The sequence below is a fragment of the Cyprinus carpio genome, chromosome B16 (assembly GCF_018340385.1).
Source record: "Cyprinus carpio isolate SPL01 chromosome B16, ASM1834038v1, whole genome shotgun sequence".
Classification (NCBI taxonomy): domain Eukaryota; kingdom Metazoa; phylum Chordata; class Actinopteri; order Cypriniformes; family Cyprinidae; genus Cyprinus; species Cyprinus carpio.
This window is the reverse complement of record NC_056612.1, coordinates 19,022,004-19,035,318: the sequence shown is the minus strand read 5'-3', so window position 1 is coordinate 19,035,318 and position 13,315 is coordinate 19,022,004. Positions and strand designations below refer to the sequence as shown.

Sequence of the window (13,315 nt, the reverse complement as noted above, 5' to 3'; positions counted from 1 at the left end):
GCCAACACACTAGTGCAGAAGTACCGAGCAGTCGAGACACTGAACGGAGGACAGGAGAGAGAAAGGGACTCTTGGGCGAAGGACTGGAGGACAGGAGAGATTTCAGGAGTCTTTGATTAGTCCAGCAGTGTCAGGATAAACCTACAAGACACTAAAGGAGACAAGAGAAAGAAGGAAGATGGAGACAGCCGGTTAGAGTGGCAGGCAGACTTGGAAAAGAACAGCATGGTCACTTCATCTGCCACTGCCTATGGAGGAAGAGGAAGTCAAGGGAGAAAAAGGCTAGAGGAACCGCATTCAAATGCATATGCCCATTCTCCCCCTTTCTGGTTAGTCTCGGCAGCTTCACGTCTGACTGAAGACTCCAGCAAATGACTTGATGGGTGCCAATCCACTGTCAACAGCCATATAACTGTCCCACATCACTGCACCAAAGCGAGCACGGATCACATTTGTTATACCCCCAAAAAATGTTGCCTAATGACTCCTTCTCACAGCCTGGGTCGCACGCTCTCCGCCCCACCGCCGGAACATCCCTGGTGATGCGAGAAGAACATGTTTTAAACCCAAGCCTGATGAGGGCGGAAGGCCGGCAATATGTTTTTCATGATGCCTGTGAATAGGCAATGAGGAACGGGCGAGTTGAGCGACGTGTGTGTGTGTGCACAACCTCGGACAGGCGAGAAGAGGAACAGGCCATCCTAGAGCCAGCGATTACCCGATCCATCGTGTTCCATTAAGTTTAAACAAGCACTCACATGCAACTTCGGCACTGGGCTGAGCTGTCCGGGATGTCGTATCTGCACGAGGCTGAGATAATGGCATCTGTCGCTGTTCCTTTAGTCACAGTCGACCCAGCGCTGCCCATTAGCCGGCTGCTGGCTGACTGCCCCGGCTCGACACGCTCTGATGGCCCAACACAAAAAAATACAGGATCCGACCGGCGCTCCTGTCTCGCTCTTTACTTCCCCTTTTTTCCCTCCCCCCGTTCCTACTGTCATGACTAGAGGCTGTCTGGTGTTGGATTTTGTTGGCAAAGCAGCGCTCTAATAAAAGAGGACCCTGACAGTGCTGAGGTATGACTACTGCTTCCCTCTGATCCATACCAGAGTAGGACAGGCCAGCGGATCAGGTCCCTAATTCACAATCAGAGCGCTGCTCCTGTAAGACAGATCTCTCCTCACAGGACATCTCGCTCTGATCGTGGAGCTGCCAGACAGCGCTGTCTTGATGTAAAAAATAACCAGCACCTGGCGAAATGGCAACCGGAGCGGTTTCCTCAAATCACGTCGCTTTGTTTAGCAAGAACCGAGCCTCGTTTCATCTGCTTCAGGCCTTCAGCATGCACACCTACAGTGACAAGAGATAAAAGTGAATGCACAGCTGACAAATGTCTATCAGTCTCCACTCCAGTGTGGCACTTTTTAAACTTAGCATAACATCAGACCTAGCCATCAGAAAAGTTCCAGATACTTTGGTGTTAGGACTGTAGCACAATCACACGTTGCGGTTGGGAAGAGGTGTGGAGCGGTAAGCGTTCCCAATTATTAGCCAAGTTTGGTCATTAACGTCGAAGAGCAGAGGGGGGTGCGCGGCCGCGTCAGTTTTGATAAAGCAAAGCAATTTCAGCCGCTGCTATTCAGCCAAATTACAGTTGTACATCATGCTGGTTTCTCCCTCATTGTACAAGTGCGTGACGTTAACATTTCATTAGCATGTTGGTCGCCACTGAAAGGGTGAGAGAGATAGACAAGACAAACAATAACTAGGCAGAGAGAGAGAGAGAGAGAGAGAGAGAGAGAGAGAGAGAGGCAGTCATTCGGGTCTAATTCATAAACTTTGGCGACATCTAGTGGACTGAAAACGGCATTGCCAAGCGATGTGCTTATGTTTTGCTTATTTATTTAACATTTCTCTTGAAATATTAATGTGTCAAACATATAAACATATGTTTTATGGAAAAAATGGAGGTCTATAATACCACTGTACATATAAAAAAATTACAGTGGTAGCCTAGCCATAGTTTTCATCCTACTCCAGTTTTCATTGCTGCAACAAATGTTAATTAGTACAATACAACATTAAAATAAAAAAAATATTAAAAACAGAACTGATCAATTCTGAAAGCCTATTATGTTTGATGTATTACCCTAATAATAAAAATTGTAGTAGCCTAACTTCACACCACATAGCTGTAAAGTTAATACATTATAATACAAAATTATTAGATATACAGTGAGACAAGTAACAATTTCTGACATAATTAGCCAATTCAGATATTAAGATTATAAGTAAATAACAACTTAAATATAATTATATAATACATAGGCTTTTATGCTTAAATGTATCACTTCAGATCAATTGCAAGTGTGATATTGCTTTAATAAAACCATAAACTGTAAAGTAATTAGGCCTAATTGGCCTTTGGGGGAAATTATGGTTACCGTTGTAAATGAACAGGTCATGCTTTACTCTTAATGCTTGCTGCCTATAAATGGTGGATATATTGCATTCTTTCCTTTTTTTTTTCTTTGGATGCACAAAAATTCCTTACATCAAAACCTGACTCTTAATTAACTAGAATTGTTTAATTATTCACCCACAAGTTGCATGACGTGTTTCTTGTTTTGACCAAAAACTCTGCAGTGCACCAGACCAGTAGCCATTTAAAGGATTAATGCAAAATTTTTACAAGAAATTAGAAGCTTAATGAAGTGGACCGAAATGCTGTCAGTGTTTTATAGCCAGTAAATTGCGTGGATGTGGGGGTCTCGTAATGAGTCGTGACAGTAGCTGCGAGGCGTATCTGCTTTTATTGGCTTCTTGTGATATTACTGCGTTATTCAAGCTCGTATTTAACAACACTGCTCGAGTAATGGTGTCTTAGCCAATAGTGTCAGGCTTCTCATAAAACTGAATTAAGCTTCAACATTCAGAAAAATAGAAAGATCACCTAAATTATTATTAGACTGCTATTTAAATTGTTGCCCTATATTGTTTAATGAGGCTTTTTAGTAATTTTTCATAAGGACTAAAAATGAAGGAAACAAAATAGGATGTTTAACTTGAGGTATAACTGATTCAGATCAATGGAAAGTACCTCAGCACCAGCACAGCATACTAGCCTACTGCAATTTCTACCATATAAAGTTGTGGTAGTGGTATTGTGATATGATATTTCCAATTCAACCCATGTGTTTTTTGCTGGCACAATTTCATCGCAGTACTCTGGCGCCACCAATAGTCAAAAAGGTGGTAATGTTCAACAAATCTGTTTAGAACGTGTCCTATAATAATTCACTTAAAACTAAATGATATAATACATCATAAGTTATTAGTCTCTATAATTGATGGAGTGTTTTAGTCATGAGCATGGTACTAAAGGGATAGTTTAAGCAAAAATTAGCAGTCATCATATACTCACCCTTAATCACAATTCTCCAGACCTGAGTCTAATAGGAAAACAGAAAATAGTATATAAATATACCAGAAAAAAGTAGCGCAGTAGTAGTGTTGAAGAATTAGTGCGTTATATTCCCAATTTCTATGGTAGATTTGTGTGTCAAAATGTCAGATATGTAAGCTGTTATTATTATTTTTTATTAGTAGTAGTATTATTAATCTTCCACACCAGACTGAACTCTAGAACCAGATCATTCCGATTCGCGATTGAATCATTCAGACCTATTGTGTGAACTAGAAAAAGATTTAGTTCAAAAGAACGATTGTGGATCGAACATCGTCACTTCGTGAAATCAGTGGGCGGATGTGAATATTAAATACTTTGATTTTCCTTCTGTTTGACGTACAAAATTTCCGTATTACTTGGAAGATTTAGCTAGAGTCATATGAACTATTTTATGATGCTTCTATGGTGTTTTCTACTTTATGTAGCTTGATAGCTCGATGCGAACTTTTTGGAGCAACAGGAAACCTTTTTTTCAATGTTAATTTCTGAATGAACTGTTATTTGAAGATTTTGTGAACGCAAGATTTTTTCCCCCGCTTTTAGCAAGTGTCCTAAATCTCTTAAATGACAGGTCCCAATATGTAAGTATTAGGCAGGGTTTTTATTCCTTGAATGTGGGACCAAATCAGTGACAGCACATGCATACTCTTTCCGGTGTGTGTACATGTTTTATTTCTTGTGAATGATAACACCTTTGGCAAAACGCATGACAAGCATAATTTTTGTCCTATATGTAGTCTGAGAAACAAGAATCACAAGCAAGCTTGAAGATCAGTTGTTTGTGTTTTTCATATTTCATTTAGTTTCCATTAAACGAAATTAGAAAATACTGACTTGATTGCAAGACAATATGAAGCATCTCTACAGACATGCTTGAAATGGATTTTAACTGATTCAAATATCCTGTTACTTAAGTTATCCTTAATTTCTGTTTACAGTGGATTTTTTCAGAATCAAAAACAACGTGCTGATTGGTGACTGGAAGAGTGAAAGCAAAGATTAGTGAGTTTTAAATCTGAGCATAACTGCATTGGCACCTCAGAACCGGAATGTAAGTAATTAAAGTCCATCCTACAGTGATTGCATGAGCTATGCGCCAAGGATGCCGTAACATAACTGGAGGGTAACAGTACAGCATAGCAGTTTGAATTGTGTTAGTTAGGATCCCTGACATCCTCTGAGGTAAGTGCAATCACAGTGTCCCAGAGGTCGAATGAAACAGCTCTTTCTCAGTCTTCGAAGTTGCAAACGCTCTCCCATGTGTGACTTCACAACATCTCTGGGCCCTGAACCGGTGCATATGCAACATCCACCCACCCTCTCCACTGGATTCATACATGTGCACACACACACACACACACACACACACACACACACACACACACACACACACACACACACACACACACACACACACACACACACACACACACACACACACACACACACACACACACACACACACAGTCAAGACAAATTCAAAACCACATTTCAATCCCTTTACTAATCTTTCATACACAATACATGAGCTGTTTAGGTGACCAAGTGTGCATGTGTGCACTAGGGACTTGCATCAGACAGGCCTCCTCTACATAAGGCTTCAGAAGTGTACACTTAAATTTTGTGCACCACAAATTTTCACAGAAGTCTGCCACATTCACATGTTGAGGAGTAGACCGGGTATGCATTTAAACTTGGCTACTGTGTTAAGTAACCAGCAGCATATCATACAGCATTCATCCAAGTCGTCAGGCGCTACGGCCTGACAGGGTGAGAGGTTTCTTGCTGTGCTTTTGTTTTTTTCCTAAGTGACTTGCACTGTTACTTGTTTGCGGTCTTTTCTGGAGGAACAGTTTGTTAATGCCTTTTAGTCACAAAAAAAGTGTTCCACCTTCTTTTGTGCCTCTTCCCTTCCATCCATCTGTAGCTTTGCAAGCTTACCCACATTACATTTCTGCCTCGCCCACTGCAGCAAGTTTATTTTAGTGACTTTCAAACTCTTGCTTATAAAGCGTTTGGGAGCAGTAATGATGGTCGGCATACTCAGAATGTGGCTCATCCTGAAGTCTCTCTCTTTTGTTACCTTTTCCATCATCTCCACACTTTTCATTATTGTCTTTATCGCTATCTTTCTACACAGTGCTCCTGGGGGTTCCGTTTAAGGCAACAGTCTTCAGGAGAGGGGTGCCAGCTGGCTGGTTGCTTGTCCTTGAGGTAGAAACGCCTACCTCGAACACCTCATGAATGGCTTTCCGGAAACAGTGGAAATTATAGTCTATTAATCCTGTGGCACAAAAAGGAGTATTAAAAATAACCGAAAACTGCTAGTATGAAAGGCACCAATATAATTATTGCTGTGGTGTACCTTTGCGCTCAAAGCTCTCTTCTCTCAGGATGCAGACCAGGGCGAGGAACTTGGTGACCTCTTTTAGATAGAGCACTGTGGTGTTGTTGAGTTTGATGATGGCCATAGACTCCTTATCATATGCACTGCCACTGCCATCCTCCTTTAATCTGTGTGATCAAAACATACTTGGAATGCAGAACTGACAAAAAGCATACTAAAAATGATGTTAGGAATACAGTTGAGGTCAAAAGTTTACATCCCCCTCTCAGAATCTGCTAAATGTTTCCAAAATAAGTGGGATCACACAAAATGCATGTTATTGTTTATTTAGTACTGACCTGAATAAGATATTTCACATAAAATATGTTTACATATAGTCCACAAGAGAAAATAAAAATTGAATTTATGTTTAGTGACAGTTGTTCATGAGTCCCTTGTTTGTCCTGAAAAGTTAAACTGCCCGCTGTTCTTCAAAAAATCCTTCAGGTCCTAAAAATTCTTTGATTTTCCAGCATTTTTGTGTATTTGAACCCTTTCCAACAATGACTGTTTGATTTTCAGATCCATCTTTTCACACTGAGGACAACTGAGGGACTCATATGCAACTATTACAGAAGGTTAAAACGCTCACTGATGCTCCAGAGTTAAGAGAATTAAGGGGGTGAAAACTTTTGAACAGAATGGAGATGTGTACATTTTTGTTGTTTTGCCCAAACATCATATTTTTTTTCATTTAGTACTGTCTTTCAGAGGCTACGGAAGATAGTTACGTTTACATGAAAACTTTTAGAATTTGAAGATCAAGGTAATTGATTGATTGATTTAATTGATTTTGTCTTCTGAGAAACATGTAACTATCTTCTGTAGCCTCTGAATGGCAGTGTACAGTGTACTCCCATGTGCATTATTAAAATGGAATTTTAAACCCATTCAAGATATAACTTTTGTCATATACAGAAATTCAAAATGTTTTCTATCACTGTGGCAGATAAAAATAAGGTATATATGGTCTGTCGCATTTCCATAGTTTAAAAACAAGTCCACAAATTAAGGATATTAGTAGGTTTTACAAGTTAAGAGAATTTGGGGAATATAAAGTTTTAAAGCGCTCTCATGCAAAAGATGTGAGTGAAATTGGAGTCATTGGACAGATGGATATAGATAGATTGTGTTTGTATGTATTGTGCATGTACTCCGATATGCAAGTAGAAATATTATACAAGGCTCACCCGTAAATACAGGAGACGTCGATGACCACATCGATCATGTCGCAGCAAAGCTCATAGGACTGCATGTCCACCGGTGAACTGTCGGTGGCGATGTAAATCTTACTGACGACATCAAACAGGAAGGCCTTCTCAATCCCTGAATTCTATTAGCAGAGAAACACACATACACTCACACGTTGCATAATGCCCTGCAGGGTCTGATATGGGATATTACAGCATTGAGAGGATAATAAAACATGCATGAGCATAGCTGCATCAGAGATGGAAAGTGAATAAGCCATTTTCACCGCAGCAGCAACAACAATACTATATATTCTTCATAATGACAACAATGGAGTGACCAAAGAGGGAATGGAACTTTTATTAAGGTGTAACCATCATTAAGACAGCATGACCCATTTAGAAGCGTTGTGAAGTCTTGAGGGAGAGACACATACAGATATAAAGATGTTGAGAAGGTTCTCCAGCGTTGGAAGCTGAGGGATGAGCTTCTGGACAACTTTACTGAAGGCCTCAAAGATGGAGTGATCATATATACTAGTCAAATAGAAACTGTAGAGGACAGAAAAGGGGCATACGATTAGACAATGTCATACAAAATTGTCCTCCATAATCTGACACAGATCAGACCTTGTTGCACGTTTAAACAATTGCAGGGTGGCTAAAGAAACATTTCTCAGGACTGAACATTCACTTCTGACAACTGCAATATCACATGGATATGTGCAATTGGCAAACAGTTAAATGCACTTCTTGATTAAAATGCCCATCTTAGTAGGGTATTCATGTGAAAATAGTGTCATTGACTATAAATTTGGGAGACAGTGTAAACAGATCTGTTGCCAAATGAACAGAAATGTAATAAAGGACACCAGAATCTAGCAGAAAAGAAGTGGCATAAAGGCTCTGCAGTGTTGGAGAGCAACCCTTAACTTAAAAAAAAATCCTCTAATACCACACTGGTCTGATGTGACAATTTAATAAGCAACTTGTAAGAAATGGCAGGAGGTGGCAATTATGAAAAGTGACAAAACTAAGAAACTGCAGTGTGAGTAAATCTAATATTCAAATTCATTTGAGAATTATATTATTAAGGTTAAATGAGGCAGCAGCATGCATTATTCTGTCCTACTTAAAAAACAATTCATATTACCAGGGTTGTGTTAGCTATTAAGACCACAGAGAAATTTGACACTGCTGATCACAGTATGCAGAACATGCTAAGTATTCTTGAAATTCACCCTTGTCTGTTCTTCACGAGGCACTGATCACTCAAGCCTCCTTGAACTGTACACTCATATTGCTGTAGTGAAGAGAGCTGAAGGAAAACAAGCTTCTTGCTTTCTTAATATGACTTCAACACTCAACACGTAAAAACTATATAGCCTAAACAGCAACCAAAAATTATATATATATAAGATGCCATATTTGGATGATAGAGGTAAATATGACCCTGGACCACAAAAACTGTCATAATAAATATAAATAATAAAAAAGAATAAATAAGCTTTCTATTGATGTATGGTTTGTTAGAATAGGACAATATTTGCCGGAGATACAACAATTTGAAAATCTGAAATCTGAGGGTGCAAAAAAAATAAATAAATAAATTTGAGAAAATCGCCTTTAGAGTTGTCCAAATAAAGTCCTTAGCAATTCATATTACTAATCTAAAATTAAGTGTTCAAATATTTACGGTAGGAAAATTTGATATAGTTGATATATTTACGGTACAAAATATCTTCATGGAACATGATCTTTACTTAATATCCAAATGATTTTTAACATGCAAGAAAAATTTATAATTTTGACCCATGCAATGTATTGTTGGTTATTGCTACAAAAATACCTGTGCCACTTAGGTTTTGTGGTCCATGGTCACAAATAATACAAGGTTAAATGCAAATATTTTCAGATAATGCATCATAAACAGACACTCTCAAGTAGATCAGAGAGTTGCGAGATGCATATTCACATTCGGTAAAAAGTACGAGGAGATTCTAAAGCATAAGTGAGGACAACAGATAAACCATGTAATCGGATTCAGCCATAAGTGGCACTCTATTTAAAATCTCATAACCAAATAAATTTTGCAAATGACTATAATCGCTGAGATTTAACACAGAGCTCATTAAGAAAAGAAAACTAACATCACCATTTCCTTAGAGAACTGCTTTGACATCAATCCATTACATCCATTAGTATGTCAACACCAAAGCACTGACTTAAAGGGGGAGTACAATGCTTTTTCATGCATTCAGAGTTGTTAACATTGTTAAAGAGTTGGATTCTCATGCAAAGCATGGACAAAGTTTCAAAAAACAATTTGGACGCATGACAGAGTATTTCTGTGCCAAAAATCTTACTTCCGGGTTCGTACAAGTTTCGGAGAGTTTTTTTTGGATCATAGCTCGTCATGACATAGACGAGGATGGAACTCCTTATATGGGTTTTCCTCCCGGAAAAACGCACCCGTGCACGCATCGACCATATCAAGATCACACTCATCAACAAGCTTCATCCGTCAGTAGCGCTGCTCAGAAAGAATGTCTCCAAAGAAGTATGTTTTTGGTTGTAAGGGAAAGATAACTTTGTTCAGCTTCCTAAAGAACCCAGCGTTAGGTAAACAGTGGATACAGTCTGTTTTTCCGGGGCAGCGGGGTTTCACAAGTGTGTTTGTTGATGAACATTTTATAAACAAGGCCCAGTTCGACACTGGATTTGCACATCATTTGATACTGAAAGATGGAGCGGTCCCGGCTATAAAAGATCCCGGTCATGATTCAGAACTGCAGACAGTAAGTTAAACGGCATCAAATGTCTGTTTTGTTGGCACTGCAGCGAATCGTCGCTCAAGTGCTCATCACTCTTTACCTCCAGGAGCTCTGCTTTTTCCGGAGAGAATCGTAAAGCTGTATCTTTTTTTTTAAATATGATAAAACTAATTTTTTTTTGGTTTTTATTATGGTTGCAGTACTACTCTATAGGTACTCAAGATTAACATGAGATTGGGTGAAACTGTGTGTGTTATGCCCCCTTTAACACAGTTTCTCCAGTTTTAGTGACGTAAAAAATACAAACCAAAAAACAAAAATCAACAGATTTCAGAAATGAGTTTTCCTTATATTCAAAAATTAATTAGCTGTTCTGTAGAATTGAAAAATTGACAATAGTGTAGGATTTCTGTTCCGTCTTCTAAGATCGCATAAATAGTGACACATGTGGTTCATTAAACAGCTTTAGAAATAAAACTGCAAATGTTTACCTGAGATGTAGTTTCTCTAAACTGGCATCTGCCAGGTCATCGTTAGCCCTCTGGTGTATATCCCGCTGGGTCTCAATCTTATGGTCATCAGACAGGCCATCTACTTTATGGATAAACACTTCAAAGTTGATCTCTGGGTTGACCCTGTAGGCGCGGGATACTGTTAGGTGGAGTCGACCAAGGGCCTCCACATAGTCATCCTGTGACACAGAGGAGGAATGCAAGATGGTATGAGCTGGCAATGTACAATGTAGAGGATGGCCAGGTTTAGAGAAAATGCCATACTTTAGGTTACCAAACAAATTGCATTTTACATATTTACAAAAAAATAAACTATATACAGATGCAGAACTACAAAAATAATGCAAGAAAGTTTCTTCAAATAGCAGAAGAACTTTTACACATCTTTTTGTGTGATATCACACACTGCTGTAGTTGAGACTTCCACTTTGCAAATCTGCGATCTGCGGTTTGCAAATCTGCGATCTAATTGATCACATCCTTTAAAATAACTTTGAGCTAGAATTAAGACTGAAGGGCTGAGAGAAAACACCACGGACTTCACTATATCAGCAGAAGTCAATCTTGTACCTATTTTCACCTTAAGCCAATGTGATCCAATGAGCTAAGCCTCAATGACAAACAACATTCAATTAAATGAAACCAGAATGTCTGGACTCAATGCCAAGATTTAAATAAGCCACCTATTAAGAACCATTAAACGTATAGTTTACCAAAAAAAAATAGTTGAAGGTTAACAAACGTAGGTAAACAAGTAGGTGAAGGTAAATAAACAGTTTCTCATGCACATTGAGTTCCTAAGTGTTTTTTCCATACTATGGAAGTAAAAAATACTTCCTTTTACAACTTTGGTTGATTAATACAGTTACTTTCTTTATGAAATATCATATAAACAAACCAACATAAATACTAAGCAACCCAGCTTTATCTGCTTCAAACTTTACATATTCCATCAATGAATAAAACATAGCCAGCCATGACTTGTGATTATAATATTTCACAAAAGAATCCAGCCATCTCGAATTACTGACAGAACTACATCACTATGTTGTTTGGGTGTGCACAGTAATTAGTGTCAAGGCTTTGAATTTCTTGTTTCACCTGTGCATCAATGACAAATATCAAGGCCCCAGTTCCTCTGAAAATCATCTCGTAGTCAAAGGTTGGATCAAAAAAGTCCACTTGTCCAGGGAAGTCCCAGATCTGGAAGTTGACAAAGGAGCTGCTGGAGATGTCATCTTTATAGATCTTGTTGGTGCTCTCGAGAAACAGGGTCTCATTGGGGGACATCTTATGAAACACCACCTAATAAGTCAAAGACATTTTGTACAGTACATTAAAGCATTCCTCCAATGGGAGCGTGATAAAATCAGACAGTTGTGAAATCAAACTAAAAGCCCCGTCACATCTCTCTTGGACTTTGAGGAGTTTACTGGTGGCAAGACTTAATTTTCAGGGGCTTCAAATTCACATTCTTAAATCATACAGTTATGGTCATCACAGGCATTTTTAACTTGCACTCAGTAATTAACCACAACAAGACATTGTTTACACACTTTTCATTGTAAAAAAAAAAAAATGTGGTACATGAATTATTTTTTATTATTGTCCCAATGCATGCTTATGAGTTCTCTCCTTGTGGCATTTGTGTGTTTCACAGTACAGCAGTTATGTCATGTGTTCATGTCCAGTGCTTGATGATGCAGCATTTATCAACTGTGGGAACTGTGTGGAGTGACTACCGACACAGACAGGAATTGCTTGTTTGTATGATGTTTGTTGATGTAATGTTTGGTACATTTATATGCATGTTTTTATTAAAATGCTATACAAGACAAACTTAATATTACTACTGTTATCATCAGTAATGGTATCTCAATCAATTACATGACACAGTATGTCATGGCAGCGCCCAAGATGGGGCGACCCGCTCCATGTACAATAAAACAGCTTTTTCTAGTAGACTGTGTAGAGTTTCATTCCATTTGATTGTTCAGGATTTCTATACATGTCAAAAGCGCCGTTCACTACTTTGTGTGCGTTTTTAAATTAGCGACAATTACTGAGTGCATCTCTAATGGCTTTATTTCCTAAACCAACACGAGTAATAGCCTACATGAGTGGTGCACTTAAATATCTTACACAATTTCTACGAAATGAATACCCTTTGTTTATAAGCTGCACAAAGACAGTAGATTATGGTCCTCAAGAATGAACTAAGTTACTTGTAAAAGTCAGAAAAGTGTGTTCTAGTCAACCAGTTCTGTTCGCATGATCTGCATAATCTGTGTTGAGAGAGTGAAGGATGAAAGTATGAATAAGAAATCACGTGTCGGGTGAGTTATCACAACATTAATATGGTACGCATATGCTACACATATCCTTCTTAGCCAACTGAATGAGTATGATGCATTTAGGCCTGTATGGCATCCACCTTGATAAATCCAGAAGTGCTTAAGAAATAGGTTGGCTGTAAGGGCTCTGAATGGTGATCTTGCCCGTGCCCAGTGACAGCAAGACAGCCTGGAGCGGCTCTGACCCGGTTCTAACTCGCTGGGCTAAGAAGTCCGCAGGGAAGGAGAACCTAGACGGTCTAAATGTCATCTCTTCCTCCTACCTTCTGGATAGAGGACTTTCCGCTCCTCCTCAATCCCATCAGCAGGATTCTCGGTTTGCTGTCGGAGGGAGAAGGACTGTCCTCAATGTCTCCTTCTTCTTCTTCTCCATATCCGAAATCTTTGGGAAACGAGTTCGCCACCCCGTAGCTGTCCGCCAGCGGTGCCTCGTACTGGATCGACATGTTAACCCCCTCCCCAACCCCTTTAAAATATAACCCTGGCAGATTATTAGTAATCCAACCAGCACGAAATTAATGCTCAGTGAACAAACATAAGACCTTGTTATCGTATAAATAGATGAGAGCAAACTTATTATGGACTCTCCATTAAATCTTAGCTCAGTCTCTTGTGTTTCCCTTCTCGAAT

The 13,315-nt window shown here is 39.0% G+C and overlaps 1 protein-coding gene across 1 annotated transcript; it reads right to left on the bottom strand.

Moving 5' to 3' along the window:
• Positions 1 to 4,954: 4,954 nt before the first annotated feature.
• On the bottom strand, positions 4,955 to 13,315 carry LOC109104987 (ras-related GTP-binding protein C). Its single transcript, XM_019118316.2, has 7 exons — positions 12,949 to 13,315; positions 11,433 to 11,636; positions 10,311 to 10,510; positions 7,483 to 7,597; positions 7,046 to 7,188; positions 5,835 to 5,983; positions 4,955 to 5,753 (listed from the first exon to the last, which is right to left on the bottom strand). The coding sequence occupies exons 1-7, from the start codon at positions 13,129 to 13,131 to the stop codon at positions 5,602 to 5,604; spliced, it is 1,146 nt and encodes a 381-aa protein (XP_018973861.2). The 5' UTR covers positions 13,132 to 13,315; the 3' UTR covers positions 4,955 to 5,601.

Coding starts and splice junctions, on each gene's coding strand:
- LOC109104987 (XM_019118316.2), bottom strand. CDS start 13,131: ATGTCGATCCAGTACGAGGCACCGCTGGCGGACAGCTACGGGGTGGCG. Junction 10,511..11,432: donor TATTTGTCATTGATGCACAG/GTGAAACAAGAA, acceptor TCTGTGTCACAG/GATGACTATGTGGAGGCCCT. Junction 7,189..7,482: donor TTCTCAACATCTTTATATCT/GTATGTGTCTCT, acceptor CTCTGCTAATAG/AATTCAGGGATTGAGAAGGC.